This window comes from Triturus cristatus, chromosome 9 (assembly GCF_964204655.1).
Source record: "Triturus cristatus chromosome 9, aTriCri1.1, whole genome shotgun sequence".
NCBI classification, from domain to species: Eukaryota; Metazoa; Chordata; class Amphibia; order Caudata; family Salamandridae; genus Triturus; species Triturus cristatus.
The window spans coordinates 583,206,134-583,231,557 of NC_140592.1; the positions used below are offsets into that span (position 1 = coordinate 583,206,134).

At 47.7% G+C, this 25,424-nt stretch overlaps 1 protein-coding gene across 4 annotated transcripts in view; it reads right to left on the bottom strand.

Annotated features, from left to right (window-relative positions):
- The window catches only part of LOC146798351 (cytochrome P450 2C8-like), a 489,861-nt gene that overhangs the window by 132,905 nt on the left and 331,532 nt on the right, over positions 1 to 25,424 (bottom strand). For all 4 annotated transcript variants that reach the window (XM_085625620.1, XM_085625621.1, XM_085625622.1 and 1 more), the window contains one exon: positions 7,359 to 7,546. In XM_085625620.1, the coding sequence (XP_085481746.1) occupies positions 7,359 to 7,546 (188 nt within the window). The remainder of the gene's footprint in view (positions 1 to 7,358; positions 7,547 to 25,424) is intronic.

The window sequence follows — 25,424 nt, forward strand, 5'->3', positions numbered from 1 at the left end:
CATCGAAGAGAACTCCATCCTAGACGCCTCCCAGTCTGGATTTCGCAGCAACCAGAGCACCGAGACCGCCCAAACTCGCCACCTCGGACGACATCCACGGGCTACTAGACCAGGGACACACTGCAGCCCTCATCCTTCTAGACCTCTCCGCAGCCTTTGACACCATTTCACATCGCACTCTTGCAGCCAGACTTCACAACGCTGGCCTACAAGGAGCCGCCCTCAACTGGATCCAATCCTTTCTCTCACTCAGAACCCAGAGGGTCAGACTCCCTCCCTTGCTCTCTGCACCCACCAACATCAACTGCGGAGTACCCCAGGAATCATCGCTCAGCCCCACGCTCTTCAACATCTACATGGCCCCCCTCGCCTCCATCGTTAGACAGCATGGACTCAGCATTGTATCCTACGCCGACGACACCGAGCTCACTCACGAAGAACCCAGAAGACACCAGACTCTATTTCCAGGAAGGAATGAAGAATCTGGCAGCTAGATGAAGGACAGCTGTTTGAAGCTCAACTCCGAGAAGACCGAGGTCCTCATCCTCGGACTCCACACCTCCGCCTGGGACGACACCTGGTGGCCCCCCACCCTCGGAAACCCACCCACTCCGACAGACCACGCACGAAACCTCGGCATCATCCTCGACTCCTCCCTCTTCATGAACCGCCAGATCAACGCCGTCGCCTCCACCAGTTTCAACTGCCTGCTCATCCTCCACAAGACCGTCAAGTGGATCCCCCCCCTACTGCAGAAAGACCGTCACCCACGCACTCATAACCAGCAGACTGGACTACGGCAACGCCCTATACGCCGGAATGAACAGAACTCTCTAACACAGACTCCAAACCATCCAGAACGCTGCAGCCAGACTCATCCTCGGTACACCTCGCCACGAACACATGACCCAACACCTACGAGACCTCCACTGGCTCCCCATCGAGAAAAGGGTCACTTTCAAACTCCTCACCCAAGCCTACAGATCCCTCTACAACATCAGACCCAAATAACAAGAGTTTCCTTCCACGTACCCAAGAGGAATCTGCGCTCCGCTGACCTTGCCCTGGCTGAGGTCCCCCACATCCGCAGAAACAGAACAGGCGGGAGATCCTTCTCGCACATCGCAGGCAAGACCTGGAACGAGCTACCCATGAACATCAGACGCTCCCCGACCCTGCACAGGTTCAGGAAAGACCTCAAGAGTTGGCTCTTCGACTGATCCGGAGCTGCCTCACCTCCCCCCTGGCGCTTTGTAAACCCCTGAATGATTGATTGATTGATTGATAGCATCGACAACTTGATACCTGGTTATGGTAATGAGGTGAAGCGGTAATGGTGCCGGTCCAACTTTCAGCATGGCCAGCAGCTGTGTCACTTACGAGCCTGGTGTTTTCGGAAGCTCTGGTACAGCTGCAGCCTGCAGGTGTGATCTGGTGCTGTGGGGTGGGGCAGATAGTGCCGTGCCAACCGGGCTGACACCGCTCAGCTGCACTCCTTAGTTATCATTTTTATGCGGATTGATTAAACCGTACTATCTTTGAAACAAACAGCATCCTGGCTGGCTGTAAGGTGTGCGCCTCACTCTCCTGAGCCTTGCCAATGCCCTTGATGCTGTCTGGGGCGGCTCGCGAGTACTAGGTTAGTGTCCTTCCATATCTGATGCTTTGCAGTAATTTTAAGAATTCTTAGAGTTTCTCTTTGGTGAAATGGGTGTCATTTCTGATATTTAAATGCTTGCCTCATCTTTATCACTTAACTTTGCTTGCGCGAAAGTCACTCACAGTTGTTGAAATGTCACTCATAATTACACTGAAATTATGAGAATGTCACACACAGTATTGAAAACCTTGGCAGCTGTGTTCCCTCTTCTGTCATTCTTTCTCCTCATGTTTTAATTTACAATGTGATTCCAACTCTTCAAAAATAAAAATTCCATTCTTTCACTCAGACTCCATGCATATGTTTAATATTTATTTATTTTACGTTTCCTTCTATGTACTACTTGCGATTGCTTAAACAATAAAATTCCATTCTTCCACTCTAACTCCACGAATATGTTTAATTTTTATTTATTTTACGTTTCCTTCTTTGTACTACTTGCTATTTGTTTAAAAATTAAAAACTCCATTCCTTCACTCCGACCCGTGCGTGCATTTATTTAATTTTCATTAATTTCACCTTTCTTTGTACTAGTTGCGATTTGCTTGGAAAATAAATTCCATTCTTTCACTCCGACTCTGTGTAAGCATATAATTTTCATTTATTTAACCTTTGGTCTTTAAACTACTTGCGACTGCGACTTGCTTCCTGTCTTTTGTGCAGCAGTGGCTCCAGCATTAAAGAAACGTGAGATAATTTATAGCGTGAGCCTGGCTGGTGTCCCAAGAAATCGTGTATCCCTGCACTTGCAGCAGTGGCTTCAGTATTAAAGAAACGTCTGGTATCCCATGAAATCGTGTATCCCTGAACTCAGCCCGAGCAGAGATCGACTGCTTCTGTCTGATCCTGTTCGGGCTGAGTTAATTCTCCGAAGACGGCCGAAGAACAGGGGATACCAGATCCCAAGGGGATACCAGATATTACACAACACCGGCCCTGATTATTAAGTGCCGGTGCTAAGCACCGGAAAGCACCGGCACAAATTAAGCACTGCAATCAATCAATCATAGAATTTATAAAGTGCACTACATACCCATGAGGGTCTCAAGGCGCTAAGGTGGGGGGGAGGCTGCTACTGTTCGAAGAGCCAAGTCTTGAGGAGTCTCCTGAAGGTTAGGAGGTCTTCGGTCTGCCGCAGGTGGATGGGAAGGGTGTTCCAAGTCTTGGCGGTGAGGTGGGAGAATGATCTGCCACCAGCGGTCACTCTTCGGATGTGGGGGACGGTGGCGAGGGCGCTGCCTGCAGAGCGGAGCTTGCGGGTGGGGGTTTAGAGGCTGAGTCGGCTGTTGAGGTACGCTGGTCCGGTGTTGTGGAGTGCCTTGTGTGCGTGGGTGAGGAGTTTGAAGGTTATCCTCTTGTTGATGGGGAACCAGTGCAGGTCTCTCAGGTGGGGTGTGATGTGGCTGCGGCGAGGGATGTCGAGGATCAGGCGTGCGGATGCGTTCTGGATATGTAGGAGCCATTTCAGGAGCTTGGCCGGTGCTCCCTCGTAGAGTGCGTTGCCGTAATAAAGTCAACTGCTGACGAGGGCCTGGGTGACCGTCCTTCTGGTTTCGGTGGGGATCCACTTGAATATCCTGCGGCGCATGCGGCGGGTATTGAAACAGGAGGAGGAGACGGTGTTGACCTGCTTCGTCATGGTGAGGGTGGAGTTGAGGATGACCCCTAGGTTGCGTGCGTGGTCGGTGGGTGTAGGGGGAGCTCCTAGTGTGGTAGGCCACCAGGAGTCGTCCCAGGCCGAGGGGGTGGGTCCGAGAATGAGGACTTCTGTCTTGTCTGAGTCGTCGGTGGCGGCGATGAGGGCAGTTTCGGTGCTGTGGTTGCTGCGGAAACCGGACTGGGACGGGTCCAGGATGCTGTTCTCCTCGAGGAAGCTGGTCAGTTGTTTGTTGACGGCCTTTTTGATGACCTTCGCCGGGAACGGGAGCAGGGAGATGGGTCGGATGTTCTTGAGGTCCTTGGGGTCTGCTTTGGGTTTCTTGAGTAGGGCGTTGATCTCTGCGTGCTTCCAGCTCTCCGGGAAGGTCGCAGTCTCGAAGGAGATGTTGATGATTTTCCGGAGATGGGGCACGATGGTGCTCCTGGCTTTGGAGTGGATGGTGTTCATGAGCTTGATGGTGTCGTAGTCGTTGATGCTGGTCCAGGCGAGCAGGTGGTGGGTGCGGGTGGTGGTCGTGGGGGTGGGGGTCTCAGCGGTTGCCGGGATGGTGACGGCGTCGAAGCTGTCGTGGATGTCTGCGATCTTGCGATGGAAGAAGGTGGCCAGCGCGTCGCATAGGTCTTGTGACGGTGGGATGTCGTTGGTGTTGGAGCTGGGGTTGGAGAGTTCCTTCACGATGTTGAAGGGCTCTTTGCTGTTGTGTGCGTTGTGGTCTAGGCGGTTTTTGAAGGAGGTCCTTCTGGCGGATCTGATGAGGTGGTGGTGTCTGCGTGTGGCGTTCTTGTGGGCTGTGCAGCTTTCTGGTGTTCGTTCACGGATCCATTTTTTTCGAGTTTTCAGCAGGTTCGCTTGGTGGCCAGGAGGTCTTCGGTGAACCAGTTGGCTCTCTTGCTGGAGTGGGTGTTGGGGGGCTTCTTGAGCGGGGCGAGGGTGCTTGTGCTGTCGTCGATCCATTGTCTGAGGCTGCGGGCTGCAGCGTCGGGGTCGGTCGGGTCTGCAGGTGGGCTTTGGGCGAGGGCGGTGGTTAGCTGGTCCTCGGTGATCTTGCTCCAGTGGCGGCGAGGCATCCGCTGGGTCCGGTGGGGTGTGGTGGGTTTCCAGAAGGTGAAGTGGATGCAGTGGTGGTCGGTCCAGTGGAGTTCGGTGGTGCGGTTGAAGAAGACGTGGGAGCTTGCTGAGAAGATGGGGCCAAGCATGTGGCCGGCGGAGTGGGTGGGCGATGCAACGAGTTGTCTGAGTCCGAGGTTGGCAAGGTTGTCAATCAGGGTGGAAGAGTTGGAGTCGTTGTTGTTCTCGAGGTGGAAGTTCAGGTCCCCGAGGAGGATGTAGTCTGTGGAGGCGAGGGCGTGTGTGCTGATGAAGTCAGCGATGGAGTCGCTGAACTGCGCTCGGGGTCTGAGGGGTCTGTAGATGAGGGTGCCTCTGAGGGTTGTGTTCGGATCGGTGTGGATCTGGAAGTGCAGGTGTTCGGCGGTGCTGAGGGTGTCGTCGGTGTCTGTCGAGACTTTGAGACTGTTTCTGTGGACGAGGGCGATTCCTCCTCCTACTCCGTTGGTGCGGTCCTTGCGGGTGATCTTATAACCTTCCAGGATGGCTATGGCGATGTCGGGTGCCGATGAGGGGTTCAGCCAGGTCTCTGTCAGGAAAGCGACGTCTGGGGCGTTGGTGTCGAGTAGGTCCCAGAGTTCGGCGGAGTGTTTGCAGGCAGAGCGGGTGTTGAGCAGGATGCATCTGAGGAAGTTGGGTTCTTTGGTAGAAGGGTTGGTGGGCCGGATACTGGTGAAGCTTCTAACTATAAAGTAACTGCAATTGTGACTGCCTGTTTAGTAGTCAAACATAGCAATAGTATGTGTTTAGAGGAGTTTTGACTACTTTTGGGCCCAGTGCTACTGCATCTGCTGCACAATTCAAATCATGACCCTATTGTCTGCAAGGGAACTGCACTTGTGGTTGCCTGTTTAGGAATACAATATAGCAATATTAGGTGTTTATTGGGGTGCCTGGAGCTTTTGCTCCCGGTGCCACTGCACCTGCTGCACTTTTAAAATCATGACCCTAGAGCTTTCTAGATAACTGCACTTATGACTGCCTGTTTAGTTGTAAAATATAGCAATATTGGGTGTTTAGAGAGTTCTGACATCTTTTGGCCTGGTGCACCATTTAAATCAAGCCCCTTTCCACTGCAAGGTAATTGCATTTGTGACTGCCTGTTTAGTAGTAAAATATGGCAATATTAGGTGTTTAGCAGAGTTCTGACAACTTTTTGGCCAGGTGCCACTTCACCTGCTGCATCATTCAAATTGTGACCCTAGTGCTTGAAAGATAACTGGACTTGTGGCTGCCTGTTTAGTTGCAATGATCGGTGTTTAGTGGGGTGCCTGGAGTTTTGGGGCCCGGTGCCACTGCACCTGCTGCACCTGCTGCACCCTTTAAACCATGACACTATTGCCTGCAAAATAACTGCACTTGTGACTGGCTGTTTAGTAGTAAAATATAGCAATATTTGGTGTTTAGTGGAGTTATGACAACTTTTGGCTCGGTGCCACTGCACCTGGTGCACCATTCAAATCATGACCCTGCTGTCTGCAAGGTAACTGCACGTGTGACTGCCTGTTTAGTAATACACTATAGCAATATTAGGTGTTTGGTGGACTGTCTTGAGCTTTTGTTCCTGGTGTCACTGCACCTTCTGCACCATTGAAATCATGACCCTGTTGTCTGCATGGTAACTGCAGTTGTCACCGAATGGTTAGTTTGACATTTTGACAATGAGCTGCGTTTAATGGGGTCGTTAGAGCTTTTTGCCCTGGTGCCATTGCACCTGCCTGCTGCACTATTCAAATCAAGTCCCTTTTAACTGCAAGGTAACTGCAATTGTGACTGCCTGTTTGCAGTCAACTATAGCAATATTATGTGTTTAAAGGAGTTCTGACAACTTTTTGGCTCGGTACTACTGCACCTGCTGCACCATTCAATTATAACTCTGTTGTCTACAAGGTAACTGCACTTGTGGCTGCCTGTTTAGTAGTAAAACATAGCATCGTTTTTGTATATTAACTTTATTTTTAAAGTGCAATGTTTATTACAACATTTAGAATTTAATCATAATGACTGAATAGATAAAGTTGAAAAAATCTATCCGATAATGCCTCCAAAGTGCAAGGAAAGGTACTGAGGCATGACTAGGAAATGCCACAAACGTTCTAAGGATAAAGCATCTGCTTTACATAACTAAGTTTAAAAAAGCAAGCATTCCAGCACACTGTTAGAAGCTGTCTGCCTTTTCTGTGTGAAGAGATCTTATCTTGACAGTGAATTGGGCTTAAACAGTGTGAACAGCTTTAGTAGAAATATCGTAAATGCGTGCAGCCAGGGGAAGTTAACAAAAACAAAAATCCACACAAAAGCGAATTAACACAGTAATTCAGGTAAGGGAACTGATAAGAGACCCTCTTTAAGATACCGCAAATACAAGAGATTTCACAAGCACAGCGTAAGCGCTGTTCAGGCAAAGTCTAAAAATGTGGTGTTCCCAGTACTTACACAGACTCCCGTTTCTACCCTGACCAGCTCAATAGTGTAAGGTAGACCGATTGTTAGAAAACACCAGTCCGGTTTTCATTGAGGCAATGAAGCTTGCCTCTGTTTCAAGGGAGAAGGGGATCACCCACTTGGAGCTACATTCCTAAGATGAAGCTAGCAACGTGCACTGATTGTTTACCACCTGAAAGCAACATCCCCATTTAAATGAGGATCTGCCCTTTGCACTAGTACAAATGTGTACTGGTATGAGCCATATTAAAAAAGTGGGCATGCAAGGTCTCTAATAACAAAGTGCCCTGGTGACAAAAAAGCTGACATAATCACTAATTGTGTCTGCTTTCCCAACCCCGGTGGCTTTGTGACATAAGGCCCCATATGTAAGTTAAGGGCAATTTTCATATAGATGACAGTATAAAAATGTGACCTAGGACAGTGCTGCACTTAATTGTAAATCTTACTATATTGACGTAAGAGTTCTACAAGCCAGAACAGTACCTTAGGGATTGTGTATCCCTGGAACTTTGTGTCCACAGTCACAGCATGAGGGACCCCAAGTGGGAAGATGTCAATGAATCGCTGGACCTCATGAATGACAGCATCTGTATAAGGCATTTTACTCCGGTCCTCCATACAGGGACTGCGATTCTTCCCAATCACTCGCTCAATCTCCTCATAAACTTTTTCTGTAAAATAAATGCATGGAAAAATGGTCAGGGTGTCAAGGAAGTGGAATAGAGTAACAACCTCAAGCCTTAGAGCAAGAAAATGGAATTTCAAAATTATTGATAGTTCAATACACACATCGACCTCTGATGAGTCTTGCAGGGTTCAAGGGTAAATGTGGGCCATAGACATGCACTTTGGTAATCCTGGAAATCCAATTCCCTGTTTTATTACTCTGTATCTATACATCTATGTGTTTGTGGTACATATCTACAAGACCGGTATAAGAGCAAAGATCAATACAGAAAGCTGGTAAATTTATTCAAATGCTCCTACAGATGCTATTCAGGACCCCAGTCTATCTGCTTTCTCCCATGAATTGATATGCATGTACTTTAGGTACGCTCCAGATTGGATGCTGGGGTACCCTTATAAGTCCCTAGTATATGGTACACCATGTACCTAGGGCATAGGTATCCCAGAGGCCTCCCATGGGCTTAAGCATGTATTATGCCACCCCTGGGAGGCCATTCAAATTGACACGACAAGCCTGCTACAGCAGACTGTGAAAGCTGGTGCTTGCACCACTTACTTAAGATATAATAGGTACACTATATCTATCTAAATCACTACACTTAAATACCTATCATTTACCCCTATGGCAGGCCTTAACAATCCTGAAGGCAGGGTGCTGGGATTTACGTGAGAGGATGCCCCTGCATGAGCAGAGCCCCTCTGCAGCCTTCGGAGACCATTCACCGGGGTTGTCTGTGATGCAGCCAGACATATACGTTTAAGTGCATTATAACCTCGCGGTGAATGCTAACTTTAAAACGGCTGCTTAGAAACATGTTGTGTTTGGTGTCAACACCTTGGAATCATACCTCCACACCACTAACTGATTCCACCCTTCCAAAGGGACTTATGTGGGTCACCGGTCTTACTGGTACCAGCTTTCTCGACCTAGGCAGCACAAAATGGAGGCTGCCAGCCACAGACACAATTCTGCTCTCCTGCTGCTGAGCCAAGCTCGAGCAGAGGAAGGCATGACAATAGGCATCCTGTCACAGGGAGGTGTTACCACCTCCCAGACAGGGTTTAGTGTATTGGGGCTGGGTGGGTGCACTCTGAGAGTGCCAGAAAGTCTGCACAGGGGGCAAATTTGGTGTCCCTGTGCATAGTCCAGCTCAAACCAGTTCTGGGAGCCATTGGCTCCTGCTCTGGCGCGAAACTAGACAATGGACATAGGTGTAGCCACCCCTCTGTCCTGCCCCTCCCCTAGGAGGGTCCATAGAATCTTTCCAACCCCTTCCCATGGGTATAAAGTGGGTTACCTGACTACAGGACTTTAGATTCTACCTGGACAAGATTCTGCGAAGATAAACCAAGTTCATCGACTGCCTGCCTGACGCTGGATGACTGAAGAATCTCCCTTGCAGTAAAGGAGTTACTCCCCTGCAAAAGCAAGCACCTAAAAGCATCTGACCAGTTTGCTTCTCCCAAGCTCCTGAGGACTCCGAACATTTCAGCAACACCAGGAGGTGGGTTCTCGAAGGTCCAGCGATTCTGAGACCAGTATCCCTCGTGGTGATCGTGCAACCAGAACCCCTGTGCACCACATACTTTTACAATTGCATTTGCTTGTTGATGATTCCCGAGCTTGTGCATTGGACTCTGTGTAGTCCTTACCCGAGCAGTAATTGCACCGAAGATTTCCGCCCTCCACTCACGCCGTGTCCTGTGGGCTGGTAATTTGCAAACTTGCTTGAGGTCTCCTCGCGATCCCTGGTCCGTTGGCCTGTGGGTCCTGGCGAGGGTCACCGTGTTTGTTCTTGGGCTTACCTGGTTGCTCCAGACGTGCCCTGACTCTCCATTGCTTGGAGAGTCCCCTGGACCTTCCTGGTCCACACCGTAACCTGTTTACTCTGACTGCGTGGGTTGCATTTGCCAAGGCTTGTTGGTGCTACAGCCAGACATCGACCCCTCAGCACTCGACATCCTCATTGGGACAGCTCACTTCTGGATCCTGGTTGTCCTTGACGTCTCCTGGTCCATGTGGCTTAAGAATCAAGCAACCCTTCGTCACTCCTGAAGCACTCGACATCGGTGGGCATTTGACTACTGAGCCCCTGGTCACCTGAAGTGACCCAGACTCTGTCCCCTCTGTTTTCAGGTTCTTCTCACCTCGAATCCAGGCTTGGGTTCCACCGGACACTCTTCGCCCTCCTGGCAGCAGTACTTCTTTGCAACTCTCCATTGAAAACTACGAAGGTTTCCGACACCGCTTGACCCCTATGCATCTGGCTTTTCTGGGATAGGTAACACGGGTACTTTGGTACTCACTGGTGGGTTGGCCTTATAACCTCCTATGTTCCAAAGGGTTTGCTCAAAGTCCTCTTAGAAGTGTCCTTAACTTGTAACTTTACAGCAGCAATTTTCCCATAGAGTTGTACGGAGCACGCGGTCGTGTTTCCTCACTGCACCCGTCCTCCGTGGGCTCCCTGTGTCACTCTTCTGTGTGGTTCCTTGGGGTTACAGCGATTCTACGTGCTCTAGGCACTGTGTCTAGTAAAGTTGTTATTGTTATACCATTTTTAGGTCGAGCCAACAGCAGCGCATGCGCTGTTGCTCGACTTTTAGTAAGGGGCTTTTCAAAGTCCTACCCACAAGCGTTTCCAGGCCTAAAGCTTGCGTGCATGTGAGCGTGAACGCGCGCAGCTGCCATCTGCCATTCTTATCTCATTAAGCCTTGCTCTGCCTGCACTACCCCTCACTCCCCCCTCCTTTCTCCCCCGCCCTTCTCGTCTGCTTTTTTTTTTAGATTGCTGTGACTCTTGCTGCTCCGCTCGCACTCCCCCCTCCCAATTCTGAGACGGCTCTCTCTGATGAGGGTGGTTTACAGACTTCTCATAGGAGGCGAGGGCTGATTGAATAATGACTAAAAAAGGCTCATTAAGTCTCAATACTTTCGAATCCACTTCACTCCGTTAGTTTAGGGTCACAACAACCTGGATGTCTTTAAAATAAACCGTCCAGATACTTAAAAAAAAAATGTTATGCGCTCGGAGAAGTCATAAGAGAAACGCTTCTGGGTTCCATGTGTGTGAATCATGGTTTCAGAAGTTAATTGTCTGCGTAATGTCCTGACTGTTGCATCTTGCAGCACAGCCTCACTCACTGTTTGTAACTCTCACTTCATGGAACACAGTCTGACCCCTTAAACATTTCCAGAATCCTGCAGCCACTATTCACCCAGCAGAAACTGCATTGCTCATGTTTTGTATTTTCACCTCTTAGTGAAAGGCTGCATTTTGTTCATGTTTTGTATTTTCACCTTCATGCGTCCGTTTTGCACGTCCCTTCAGTCACCAGTACATTTTCTGAAACGAAACGGTCGAGGCTACCAGAGGCGCAACTAGAGCCAAATTTCAGGGGGGGCTAAGAAAAAATTTCGGTTGGGGGGCTGAATCTTTTAAGCCATAGGCAGAGTGGAGCTGCAGGGGCTCTTAGAAGGGGTGAAACAACAGCGAGGCCTCATTAATATGCAAATGGCCTTTTAAAGACCTGGGAAGTGCTCGGGTGCGGCTGTGTGCGCGCCGGGAAGCTGTCTCATCCCGGGCTGCCACACACGAGGGGGGGGGGGTGGGGGGCTGAAGCCCTGTGAGTCCAATGGGTGTTGAGCGCCTGGAGGCTACACATCCTGGCGCTTTCACTTTCGTTCGCAGCCCTCACACTACCACGGCCGCCGCTTCAGTGAATGCCAGCTCCAGCCATTACAAAATGCTTCACCTCCTGCAGCGCATGGTGTGTGTTGAAATCTAAGCCTTCTGCTGCGGAGCGAGAGGCGGGAAACCATTGGCTTCATAAGGGAAGAATGCCGTGTCCCTTGGGTGATCGTAATGCATGCATTTCAGACTGGAAACATTCCTAAATGGCCTCCGGACCTGCCACATCTGAAAGGTTTGCTACATAAAACCCGATAACTTTGCCATTTTTCTTTTCTTTTTTAATTGCCAGGCCGTTTCGTTTTGCCTGCCTGCCTCTGCCCAGTGCTTGCATGCACCCCCTGTACCTACATTCAAAATGGTAACGCATATGCTGGTGGGGGTCTGTGCATACCGGCACAGCAACATATTGGCACAAATATCGAAAGGCACACAGATGAATGTGCGCGCCTTCTGCACTTTTTAGGTCTCGCCTGAGACAGCGCTTTAGCGCTGCTCTGGCGAGACTTATAGTAAGCACTTTTGGAAGTGCAAACGAGTGCTTTCAGGCCGCCAACTACTGTGCATGTGTGCCGGGCGCGCGCACCATTTGGCAGCCTGAAAGCACTCGTTGTCTTTCACTTTTGCCGCTTTGATGTTTCATCGTGATCGCGATCACTTTCACATTCGCGGCCGTACGGCCGCTTCCCTTCCTACTTTAATGCACTGTTAAAGCAGAATCCACGCGTCGTAAAGCATGCCCGCCCCCACTCCCCCCTCCCACTCCCTCCTCGTCAGCTTCAGTGCGCTCTTGTTTTTTATGTTGTAGAGTGCATGTGCAGACTGCTCGTGTTGCACTGTCTGGGCTCGCCCATACACCTCCCACTCCGTTTGTTCCACCCCCTCCCTAGGTCCCTGGCGTCTCTCCCGCCGTGCTTTCACGCCCGCTCTGTTTATTCCAACTCCTCTGTGGCCTCTCTTCTGCCGTGATTTCACATCCTCCCAGTCCGGAAAACCATTATTCAGTTGCCGCGAATGCCAGTCTGTTGCGGCACACGCAATGTTCTTTTAATTAATATTGACATTGAGCACTTCTGAGAAGTGCCTGCACCTTTAAATCCTGGCTTGCGTGTAGCTGCTCTGCTTTCACCCCTCCCTTTTTCATTCCGGATGTGTCCAGGCACCCGGAAGCAGCAGCTCCTTGTCCTCCGGGTTGCCGATGAACATGGGGGAACTACTGGTTTAGACCGTGGCGGTGGAGGGGGCTCAGAGTGTTTGACCTACTGCCCCCTCTCGAGCCCTTCCAGCATTCGCCAAGTCATCTCTCCAGTGTGCAAGTCCGAGGCACAGAATCCGGGAAAGCTTGGACCGGTTCCCAGCCCTCAAATCACACTCTCTCGAGTTGTATTTCCATCTGAGCTCCTGCGCTTCATGTTTTTGATGCTAACGCAGGGGATTCAGGTGCTTGTGTTACTTCCGCTGGTGCTAAACTGGTAACATGCTGAGTTGTGTACTACCCATTATTTAAGCATGGCCGGAAATGCAGTTTGTGTAGCTAGATACACAAGCGGTTAATATAATGCTATTATAATAGGAGAATGGGTTCCCAATTGCAAATTATAAAAAGCAGGTCACCTCGTAGTTCAATGACCATATACAGGCATGATGCTGACGAATGAGTGCTTGGTTAAGGGCATGGAAGTCTGAAGAGATTTACCAAAGTCTAATAAAATGGGTCTGGAAGAACCCAAGCAGTCTGGCTCAGACCTGCAGCCCCTCTCCTGCCCTCGTTTAAACCCCGCTAGTGTCTTCGTAGCGCTGCACAAGAGAACATCCTCGGCTTTCCAAAGTCTGTCACCCACCTCACTGCCATGTGTTTGACTTTTTCTGTACTCCCCCTTGCATCTATATGCCCCTACACACCGTGCTCTTTCTCATCTCCCCTTGACTTACTGCGTACTATTTCAAATATCTCTACTCACCTGTCCTCCACCTCCATCTTTTCATCCCCCTCCCGACCAGCTGCCCCAACCCCTTCCCTCCCACCAGCCTCTGCCCAGACACAGCCTGTTTGCACAGGTATCAAACGGCCATCGTGGCAATAAGTGCGACTGAACCTACCTGAAACTAGATTCCTACAAATACCCGCCACGCCTGGCTCTGCATGCAGTGCCTGGATGGGCGCCTTTCTTAAAGCAGCGCTAAGCATAGCATTTCATATATATGCGCATGTGTGTGTGATGTGTTTGTATATATATTGTACGTATTTACGTCTTTGGGAGTGTGAGGTAAATGCAATTGTGTGTGTGTGTAGTGGTAACGTGTTTAGTTGATGTGTTAGCATTAAGTGTGCATGTGTGTGTAAATGATTTCACTGGAATGAAACCCCGTTCTAATTTTTTCACAGCTGGCGAGGTGCAGAGAGCAGCAGAGGTGCGGGAAATAATTCCATTTGTGCGTCTCTGAACGGGTCGAAAGACCCCGGTCTGGAGTCTAGGCGCTGTGCTTTTTCCACGAGTGCTGCTAACGTCTGAATTTCAGTGCCGAAGATAGAAGGAAACGCGCGGGTCAAAGCCACAGGCCTATGAGATGTTAAACACCGAGATTCTTTCCTAATTTATCGCGAAACAGCGCGGTGACATGCCCTTGATTCTCTTGCCTTCCTCTTTGTGCCCATTTTACGAGTGCACGGGTCATAGCACTTCTGCGGCAAGCACCCTCCGGCACCTCTGAAAACATACTTCAGCTTGTTGTGTTATTGTGCTGGTACATATTACCAGGCTAGGGTTTGAAATCGGCAATTTAAACATACATTGTGTGATCTTGACAACTGCTAGCAACAGCGGCAAATAAAGTATGGAACTCTCAGGGTTGGAGTTGGAAGTGACTAGTTAAAACTGCAGTCTTAGGCACAGATATCAATTTTTAGAGGCCCGCCCTACCATCCAAAGTTTGGACTCTTAACACCCGCAAACACCTCCCAATAACTTTGCTAAACATAACAGCTTGCGAGGGGGAGAGGATGTGGCCTAACAGCTAGAGCGGGTCGACCTCAAACCTGGGGAATTGGGTTTGGGTCTCGGCAGACACGCTCAACATCCTGTCATTCTGGGCAAATCACTGAATCTCCCCGTGCCTACCAAAAATGAATGTGTCTGTGTGAAACGTAACTAGTGCTCATGCAAAGCGCTCAAGTTTGGAACGGAGTAAACCGGTTCAAGACCCTGTGTCGGCTCCACATTGTGTGATTCTGGGCATATGCATTTGACCTCGTGTGAGTAGTTTGGTGCTCATGTAAAGCGCTCAGAAGCCCTTGGACCGAGTTCTCGCTATATAGAACAGAAATTATTAAATGTAAAGCATAGTCACTGCCTGTTGGATTGACCTTGTCTGTTTACAAACCTGGCCGTACCCTGGCTGGTAAACGGTGACAGCAGGAATGCACCAAGTATCATGACGGTACCAGACCAGAAAGGGGATCTGCAGGCAGCACTCTCGCAGACGCACATCCACAAAATGGTGCCTTACTTGCCTTTTAAACAAGCATTTGCAATGCAAATAGGTCTCGCATTTACGTGAGTAAGCTATTGGCATTGTAAATGACAATGCCTTTTATTTATGTTTTTAAAACGAAAACAAAAATAAAAGGCATTGTCATTTGCAATGTCAATAGCTCAAACTCTCGTAAATGCGAGACCTATTGCATTGCAAATGCTTGTTTAACTGGTGTAGGAGTTGAGGAGCTGTAATGGGATGATGACGGGCGCAGAGTGCGGGCTTTTAAATGATCACTCTGGTGACTTCCCTTTCAGAGCACAGCTGATCTATGGGTCACAGTGACAGGGTGCATGAGTCTCGGAGTCCTACATGTGCGCCCTGGTGTTTGTTGGCAGTCCAGCCGAGCTGCCACGGCTGCCTTCCTGTAAGGTAGCAGTGCTTGCTTTTAATAGCAATGCTACCCAGTGCAATTTACGTTTTCGAGCTCCCTCCTCCTGTTTTTTTCTGGGTATTTTTTTATCTTCTGCTTTTTTAAATACCTGTACAACGAGCGGAGCCCGCGCCTCCCTCCACCTGCTTTGCACTGGTATGATGAAAAGTACGGTGATACCACAGCAATGCATGACCCTGCGCAGTCCAAGTGCAGAATAACTCCAAAGGGCAGGAAGGTGTAAATTACCACCACCAAACCCAGCATTGTGTATGTTTTTGAGGGCAAACCAGATGGCATGTCCCCCCCCCCCACAGCATTGCCTTGTCCTAGCACCGTTCATGGTCGGGCATGCACAGCACACAGGCTCAGGACATGGCTACTCCCATCAAACCCGTTCGCATAGTTTTATAAGGCAGGCCTCAGACCTGTGCAGCTACACTTGAAGACTCATTTGACGGTGCCAATTTGTGGTAATCTGAAACTGAACATAAACTAACGCAAGCAGCGCTAAAGTCCTATTTTTAATTGCCATTTGATCCATATTGAAACGCATAACATAGGTTTCTTGTACAGAATAGCGAGACAGATCAGTAGCGAATGGTGCCTGCATGTGGCGATATTTCATTCTTAAATTGGATATTTTTGATTAAAAGGGAGCACCCAGTGCTATTACCCTCATAAAAGAGGCCTCACCCAGCATGCCTGAAGAAAAAGCATTTCTTGAAAACAGGAAAGCTGCCCCATAAACCCATGGCTGGTACATGTGTGTTGACAGAATTCGTTCGAGTCCGTTTGTAGGTTCTTTGGTGCATCTGATGTTTAAACTTTCAGTGCCTGTCGGTCTTCTTCGGGCGTCTTAGGCGTCACATCTCTCTCTGACAGAAGCTCTTTACCTACGTGGCAAAGTGCAATAGTGAAACACCGACCCTGCACAAGGCTTCATGATGATAAGTAAACGCTGGTCTGCAGCATGGAAGTTTCCATCCGCAATGACTCTGAGTGACACACATAATTTGGGGCATACACTTCGATCACCAGCACATCTAATTAATGGTTGCCGGCTATACCACTACCATGCAGACTCTGGAGGAACGGCTTTTGAACAGAAAACTACCATGATTAGAAACCTATGCAACTGCTTTCCAAGTGCATGCCATTGAATGCCTGACACAGCTTAGCGCCTAGCAGCGCTGCTCTAAGCACAAAGCATGTTGTAGCACCAAGTATATTGTGCTGCATTGCTAAATACTTATAAGGTCCAAAAGGCGAGACCTGTTGGCTATGCCAATGCTCGTCAGCTTCAGTAGGCTTTCCTTTCTCTTCTGGGGATTATCTTCCCTTAGTGCAGGGACTCATTATTTGTGTTCTTCCGCTGTTCCATTTTCAGGTGTTATTTATGTCTTTTTGGTTGAGCAGCCTACAAGGGTGGGCTAGAGAGATGGCCCAAGAAAAATAAACACCCTGGGCAAATCAGAATATTCTATTTTTAAATTGACACAACCGTGAGGGTAGCAAGATATACAATACTTTTTGTCCCTTAATTTCTCAAAAACTACAGAACAGATTTAAGACAAATCACAAAAAGCACAATCTGCAGACCAAGATCTAGCTTCCTGTCGAATTTGGTATAATTCCGTTAAGCACTTTTTGCTATAGCCCATCTTAAAGAAGTCTATAGAAAATGAATGGTGATTTCGCGTTTGTGACCCCCCCCCCTTTTTTTTTCTCGGGCCCCTGCTTGACCGTTCACCTTAAAACTTTCAGGGCAGGAGCCAAGGTGGATGAACTTTTTTTTTAAAGGTTTTGTGAAGATTTGTCAAACGGGGCCAAAGTTATTAGCACACTAAAAAAAGCTGTTTCTGCCTTCTAAAATTGCCAGAGCCTGGCATCATATAAGCACTTTCACTGCACTTCTCCCTCTTACTGCTTTGTGTCTCAGTTGCATTGTCCATTATCTGGTCCAGCACCTTTCCTGCACAGCAGCTATAGAATTTCAGAAAGGGGCACTCAGTGTAAATTGAGCACTTACGCGAGAATCAAAGACTGAGATGGAGCTACAGGAAGGCAGTAAGCCCATCCTCCCACTTACTTTCAGCTTTTGCAGCTATCAGTGCAACGAGAACAATAGAATTTCAATGCAAAATAGGCAATGTTCTTGCTGCTTTGTGAAATTCAGACAGGGCTTCCCTTTTGTAGCACACTCTTAGACGTTTCGCAAAATAAAATGCACTTCAAAGCGAGCTTCATCATATGAAAGCAGAGGGTGACCCAACACAGGACTATGTAATTGTTACTGTATCTGGAGGTGCACAATATTTTGTGTCATGAAACGCAGATATATCTATCTGAAAGTATTCTCACAGTCACAATAGCAGAAGGAAAACTGAACACTTAACCATCCTACCTATTGTACCTGTTGGAGTTTGCGTAGAAAAGGCATTTGTTGCAATGATTTAGAAAATAGATTTTAAAATCACTTACACTGGCTCTTTAAAAGGGACCAACAGATAAAATTATTCGAATTGTACAAGTGTGCTTAAAAGAGAATGGTTGATATTGGCATATGAATGGGAAACATTGTGTTTGTTATTAGTAATAAAACAAGCATTGCAAAACCAGTAGGTCTCGCCTAAGACAATACAAAAAATCCTTTGCACACGTCAATAATACACAAAGTACAGTCCAATCAGTAGAGTTCGCAAGATAAAGTACAAGTCAATGATCAACAATAGTAGTGTCTTACGTTATTGAGCCTGTTTCGGTTGTGACGTACTAACCGGATTTCCTGCCTACTTGAATGGCGGCCCGGGATGGTTGTAGCGGTCTCGCACTCGAGATTAGTCGCCGTGCTGTGGCAGATTTTCGATTGGAAGGAACGACTAACATATCGGTGAGTCGCCCCATGGATCTTTGAGCCTTGTTGGAATATTTACTCTCGCTTGAATATTTGGTTCATTACTTACTCTGCATTCGTATAGCTACTTGGGCCATAGCTTGTTTAGGCACTTTTGTAATTACGCTTTCTGCTTCTATCCTTCTTGAATACTAATGGGGAGTACCTCTAATTTTTGCAATTTAGATAGATTTGTTTCATTTAATTCCATAGACATCAGCTTGTCATGCTTTATAGTGTTATCTGACGTACTTATTTTATATTGATACTCCGTGGGGCACTAGACGCTGTTTTTATATTCTTTACAGTGCTGAACACTTACTTCGGATCTGTACACGGACCCCGTGGCTACTTATGAATGATTGTTCTGTTGCACTGCACACCTCGCTACGTTTTATGGAATTTACTCCACTCGCCAAGTAGGTGCTTTATGGGTGCTCTTTATTGATTTTCTTTCGGACCTATAGCTACTCTTGCAGTCATGGTTTTGAGAATACGGCATTTGATGAATTTTGTTTTCTCTCTCCTTTGTCATTTCACAGCTACATGGCTTTACTTTTCCAGGTCAGTAAGACCACTGGCATCACACATTGCCTGTTGGTTGTAGGGCACGCACGCACTTGGTGATTTTGGTTGAGTGTTGTTGTCTGTCACTTTGCTCGCTTATGATATCACCATTGATGATTAGTCTCACATTAGACATAACGGTACACATAACACATCCTGTGGTATTCTCATTTTAGTATGATGATCATTTAATTGGGGTTCACTCTACTAGGTTAAACTAGCTACTTTTCAACAATGAGTGCATCTTTTACCGATTTTTTTCATTTGTGGTGACTTTATAATGTTGGTGTAAATTGCTATGTGGATGACGACATCTGATTACTGTATTATCACGGTGTTGGTACATGGTGATATTCAATTAGAGTTGTTGTAAAATTCATTTATACATGTGTTGACACTGGTTCATATTTGTCTTTAACCTAGCCTTGAAAAAGTCGCATGTACAAAAAAGTAAAAGCGACGAAACACGTGTTGGCTTTGGGCTTTGTACGTTGGAATTTTGTACAAGCTACGTGAAGTAGTTACTAAAAATAGTGAATCATCACATGGATTAAAATAGTGAAGAATATCAAGAAAAACCGGCTGTTTATTGTTGATTATTGACTTGTACTTTATCTTGCGAACTCTACTGATTAGACTGTACTTTGTGTATTATTGACGTGTGCTAAGGATTTTTTGTATTGTTTCATGTTGCAGCCTTGGCTGCAGATCAGGAGTAGTTGGTGGTTCTCTCCTCCTTATAGCACCGTCCCCAAGTAGCGTGACTCTTCTAACTGCTATTGAATATTTATTTGCGCCTTCCCTATGCCTAATACCACCTCCCTATCTGTTTATACTTAGGTCTCGCCTAAGAGACCAATTGGATTTGGTAATGATTTATAGCCATGCTAGGCAGTTGCTGTGCAGCATGGCTGAAAATAATGTGAAAAAAATCACTATGACAGTGCAATTGCATCATTTTGTAGGCGTGCTCCAAAAGGGATGCATGCACCTACAAAATGAGGCGAGCATTTTTTTTATTAATCAATACAAGATAGATTACTAAATAAAAAGTTGTGCAAAATGTACCTTTTTTATATAGCACTAATGCACTTTTTTGAAACAAGCATTGGCATAGCCAATAGGTCTCGCTTTTGGGACCTTCTAAGTATTTAGGTGCACATGCATCAACATCCCGAAAAGCGATTCCTTAATAGCGAGAAATAAAGAATCGGTAATAAGGAATCACATTTCGGAATGCATGAACAGATTCGGTAAATCTCAGCGATTCCTTAAAAATCGCTAATATTTACCGATTACTCAATAGCGATTTCAGAAAATACCGATTAGCATTTACCGAATTTGGTATTAGCAAATTCGCTAAAAACGGGTCGCTCCAGAAGCGGGCTGATGACATCACAACCAGGAAGTCAACCAGCCCCACCCTCATTCACTGCCCTGAGGAACTCACAGGAGGAGGCAGAGCACACAGGCTGAGGCAAGAGAATTCACCCACTGAAACCATCCACCCTACCTTCATCCAGGATGGACAGGGATGCACCAGCCACTGCAGACACGCCCAGGAAGAGGAAGAGAAAGTTCTCTGACAGGGAACTTGAGCACTTGATCGAGGGGGTGAGCAGCAAGCATGACAAGCTGTTTGGCAAGCTGTCACTCAAGGTGCCCGAAGCTGAGAAGAGGAAAATTTGGCTTCGCATCAGGGAGAGGGTGAATGCTGTGGGAGTGATGCACCGCAGCATCGACGACCTAAAGAAGAGGTGGTATGACCTCAGGAAGAGGGCAAAGGAAAGAATTGCTGAAAGGGTCAAGGAGGCAGCTGGCACAGGAGGGGGGCCATCCACAGTACCTGCAAACACTGCCCTGGAGGAGCTCGTCGAGGGGACCATTGAGCCAGAGGCGGTCGTCGGAGTAACGCAGAGGGACACCTCCGGCGCAGCCACCACAGAACAAGGTAAGATGCATGCCTGCGCCCATACGCTGCGTATCGTATACCCATCCCCATCCCCCCAGGTCAATCACAGTGTGCAGGCAGAAGTGCATAACACATATGCCCTCACATCAGTATTGCATCATGGGAGTTGTAGTCATGTCAGCAAAGTGTGCATGTATAGTCACAAATGCTAAATAAATGAGATCAGCAGTACAGGGCCAACAGAGAGTCAAATAATGTAATTCATTGTAGGACATAAATGCAGAATGACAAACAGATGTAGTCACAAAATAAACTAACAATGCACTGTTTCATACACAGATGCATCTCCTGGGGATTCAGATGATAGTGAGCGCCCCATCATCTCTGAAACACCGTCAGATTCCGATGGCGACACTCCGCAGGAAGGTCAATCCCCACCACCACCAGCAACAATACCACCACCACCACCACCACCAGCGACAATACCACCACCACCACCACCAACAACACCTGCGACAAAACCACCAAGACGCAGGGCACATGTTCCCTCCCTGCAGGTGATGGATGCATGCCCGAGTCCTTCACCCACAAGTGGGCAAAGTCATACAGGTGTCACACCGCCAGCACCACCACCAGCACGTGGCAGAGTCACGCAGCAGCGCAGGTCCATGCGCAGTACTGCAGAGGGAGCCGACCAGGCAAGGAACATTTATGGTGGAGTCGAGGCCCAGATGCTGCGTGTTCCGCGCCTGCAGGGGAGACACATGGGGACAATGAACCTCAACATTTCATGACTGGCCAAACATATGTGCACTCTAACTGACGCTGTGCGGCACATGACCACAGTTGTGGCAGAGGGCAATAGGGACATTATTCAGAACCTCCAGGAGCTCACCCGTGCCATCCAAGCAGGACAACACAGCGAGCGCCGGAGGCATAGGCAGAATTTGCTCCGTTCCACAGCATCGACCAGGGCCATCACGTAGCTCTGCAACAGCACTGCTGTGTTGTCCCGCCACTCCGTGTCAGTGCAGGTGGACCTCGGACATTACTGTGGTGATGTGGCGAAGGCCTTAGGCCAGGTGACCACTGCAGTGGAACACATGCAGTCAGGGACATTCAGTGTCAGCAACTTGGGAGGGGAGCATGGCAGTGAGGCTGCATCCAGAGTGTGCAGCGTGTCGGTGCTGGAGACCTGCACCAGGAGGCGCAGTTCGCGCTGCTCCACAGCCACAGAGACACAGCGTGGTGAGGTGGAGGAGACACGCGATAGGAGGCTGGGTGTTCGTGGGAAGCGCCACTAGACATTCAGTCCTACATCCCTGACCATGGTGGGGTAACCATGGCCCACTTTAATTTAGCATTTGCACTCCCATGAAGCCAACGGTCATGTTTTTGCCCACAATGTGTGGGGGAACTCTAATTTGCATGTCAGTGTGACATTACCTACATAAGTGCTCATGTGAAGTAAACAGTAGCACTCCTAATGATATCGTAATGGCTCATTCTTACCTGCCTCTGAAATGATGTTGTGTGATGTATGTCCGCCTCCTTTGACCTTCAGCTTTGTTTGGAACGTGTGACTGTCGTTGTTGTGCGGGTGGTTGATCATCCCGGTAGTTGTCATTCCTGTCCACCTCTATGGGTATCCCCCTTCTGGTTGCAATGTTGTGCAGCATGGCACATACTGCTACAATCCTGCAGCAGGTGTCTGGTTTATATTGCAAAGCACCGCCAATCTTCTGTAAAATCCGGAAGCGACTCTTCAGGATCCCGAATGTCCTCTCAATCACATTTCTGGTGCTTATGTGGGCCGCGTTGTAGCGTTGCTCCTGTGGTGTTGCTGGGTTGATGTAGGGGGTGAGGATATATTCCCGCAGAGCGTATGCACTGTCAACTACAGGATGGAAGCAAAGGCTTAGCGTCAGTCATGATGATACATGTGTGATACAGATGTTATGAATAGGTATGTTTACGTACCAAACAGGAGTCCCTCTCCGAATTCTCCATTGAGCAGACGCCTGTGGATGCCACTGTGTCTGAATATGTAGGAGTCGTGTGTGCTCCCTGGAAATTGTGCCACTATGTCCGTGATGATGTGCATGGCATCGCACAGGACCTGCACGTTGATGGAGTGATAGGACTTCCTGTTACGGAAGATGTACTCATTGGCTGAGGGTGGACAGATGGGGACATGCGTGCAGTCAATGCATCCTATGACATGGGGGAATTAGGCCACCTTGTAGAATTCCTGTTTGGTGTGGTCCATCTGCTGTGGGGTTGTGGGGAAGCTGATGTGGGTATGTGTCATTGTCAGCATGGCATCAATGAATTTACGGAAGAAGCCTGATAGTGCGCTTTGTGATATGCCTCCCGCTACCGCTATGACCCCCTGGAAACTTCCAGACGCCAGTAGGTGCAGGCTGCATAGAACCTGGACGTGCGCAGGAATGGCATTGGTCTGACGTGTCTGGTGCTGCAGTAGTGGTTCCAGGTCAGCAATTAGGCGCATTATCATTGCACGTTTGAGACGGTACTTGTATACCTCATCCTCATTTTGGCCAAGCAATGTGATGCGCACTCTGAATACTCTCTCCTGGATCCTTCTCCTGCGCTGTGCTGCTGCATTTATTCTCATCCTCCTTGCAAGCACGTAGAGGGCTGCCATTTTGCGAAAGGAAACAGGGTCTCCAGGCCCAATTTGTATGGCTTTCTGATTGATTGCATCTGTGGAACACTTGTGAGTTTTTCTGTTTATTTTTTATTTTTTCAGCAACTTTACCTCCTGGTTCTGATTCCCCTTAATCTGTTCATGCTAAATAGCGATTTTTGAGATTTTCGGTATTTGCGACTTTTGATGCATTCATTAGCGATTCTTTATTTGCGATTAGTTAATGCCAGGCGCTATTTGTAATTTCTGAATTTCCGATTCTTTACTGTGCGATTCTTAATTTTAACGGGGACGTTTTTTGCGATTCTTTATTTTAACGGGGATTTTTTTTGCGATTCTTTAATTTTTTCGCAATTGGTGTTGATGCATTGGGATTCGTTGTTTGCCACTCGCTAACGGGAGATTTTAGCGATTCGCTATTTTTGCGAGGTGATTTTTGCTTGATGCATGTGCCAGTTAGTTATGCAGCACAATTTTCTTGGTGCAACAACAACTGTTGCATGGCTAAACACTTAAAAGGTCCCAAAGGCGAGACCTATTGGCTATGACAATGCTTGTTGTAGTATATGGTTTGGTCTCCCCCTGGAGTCCGCTGTGTTTTGTGCTATTTACAAATGTTCTATTGATTCAGTATTGTGTACTTTGTGCCCTAGTCTCATATAGAGACTAGTAGAGAGTGTTATATTAATAAATACATATTTGTATATAACTCCTGTGTGGTTCTCCTTTCATTTAGTCATTTAAGAGGTGATATTCTGGTAAAACAAGCTGATTTACATTCCTTCAAGATTGAGCCTGAAGGCTGCTCTCCGCAGCTATCACTAGGATAGATTTCTAAAGGTTATCTTTGACCTCATACATCATAAGGGTCGTGTGGACTGGTACAGGGTGCCCACTTTAATTAGTGGATAGCATATACCAGGCCACCTTCTCACAGTTGTAAATCTGGGAAGGCATCAAGTTCCATGGCTGGTGCGTGTGAACACCCACAGCAACACCCACGGAACTCCCCTTTCATGCAGACTTATGCGTGAAAGGTAAACATATTTACAAGACCATAAAAACTCACGCAGGGTGACTCTACATGACCTTGTAAATATGGGGAAGCCATTGTGCTGCTGGTGCATCAATAGAAGTGATGCACTGGCGGTGTAATGGGCTTGTAAATATGCCTCATTGTGTGGATTCTATGTGTGTGTGCTTTTGTGGGGAAAGGAAGCTCTACAACTCACTAATGAAATAATCCTGTAGTCTCACAGAGTTGATTGTTACCCTGTACTCACCATCCTCAAGAATGTTGTGGGAGGTATTTGGATTACAGTTCCCCCACATCCCCCGACTTCTTAACTAAAGTTGGTATGTAGACCTGCGCTTTCCGGAGGGTTTTGGAAGCCTATAATTGGGCAGTATTTGCCGGTAATTCTACAAATTGCATCACAGTGAATCCTTGTCTACATTTAAAGGTTCTATGGATTTATTAATAATTGTCTATATTGTTCAAGGAGAATCTTTCCTATTACAATTACCTTTTATGTCTTCAATATGTCTGTCAATGGGCATGCATTCTTCAGACCAACATCACAATGCTTCCAGATTTAGTTATTTCAACATATGCAACACCTGGAAGAACATTACAAGCTCCTTTATCATCTCTTTGTTAAAAGAACCTGCTGCAGCCGTGATTGGAGTACTCAACCTTCAGAAGCTTATTTTGATAAGACTAGGTAGACCACCATTGCAAAAGTAGGGGCTATCTCGACCTACAACTTTCCTACCGGTTTACTAGAACCTACCATTAATGAAGGAGACTGAGTATAGCCAGCTTAGCGTCCTAGAACACCTGCCTGTCCAGTAGCCCTAGGCAGTAACTGTTTGAAAAAAGAAAGAGACAAGGTTATTAACTGTTGTCACTCAGTAGAGGTATAACAGGAACAAAGATTTTCTTGAGCAACGGGGATGGGGGAAAAGTGCCATCTCCCCATGGGACCTTAACCACCCAGACCTCCCCGAACATTTTTCTTACTTTTTGTATTTTTTTGCTGCACCACGGTACTCCCATGGTACCACAGCTGGAGTGCCACCCATTTTCCCCATGGGACCATGTAAGCTTCACTTATTGCTGTATGTGTGGTCCTGCGGTACCACAGAACCTGAGAGTCCCTCAACACAACAATGCATGTTATTTTTTATTTTGGCCCACCTCCCACCAACAAGGACCAG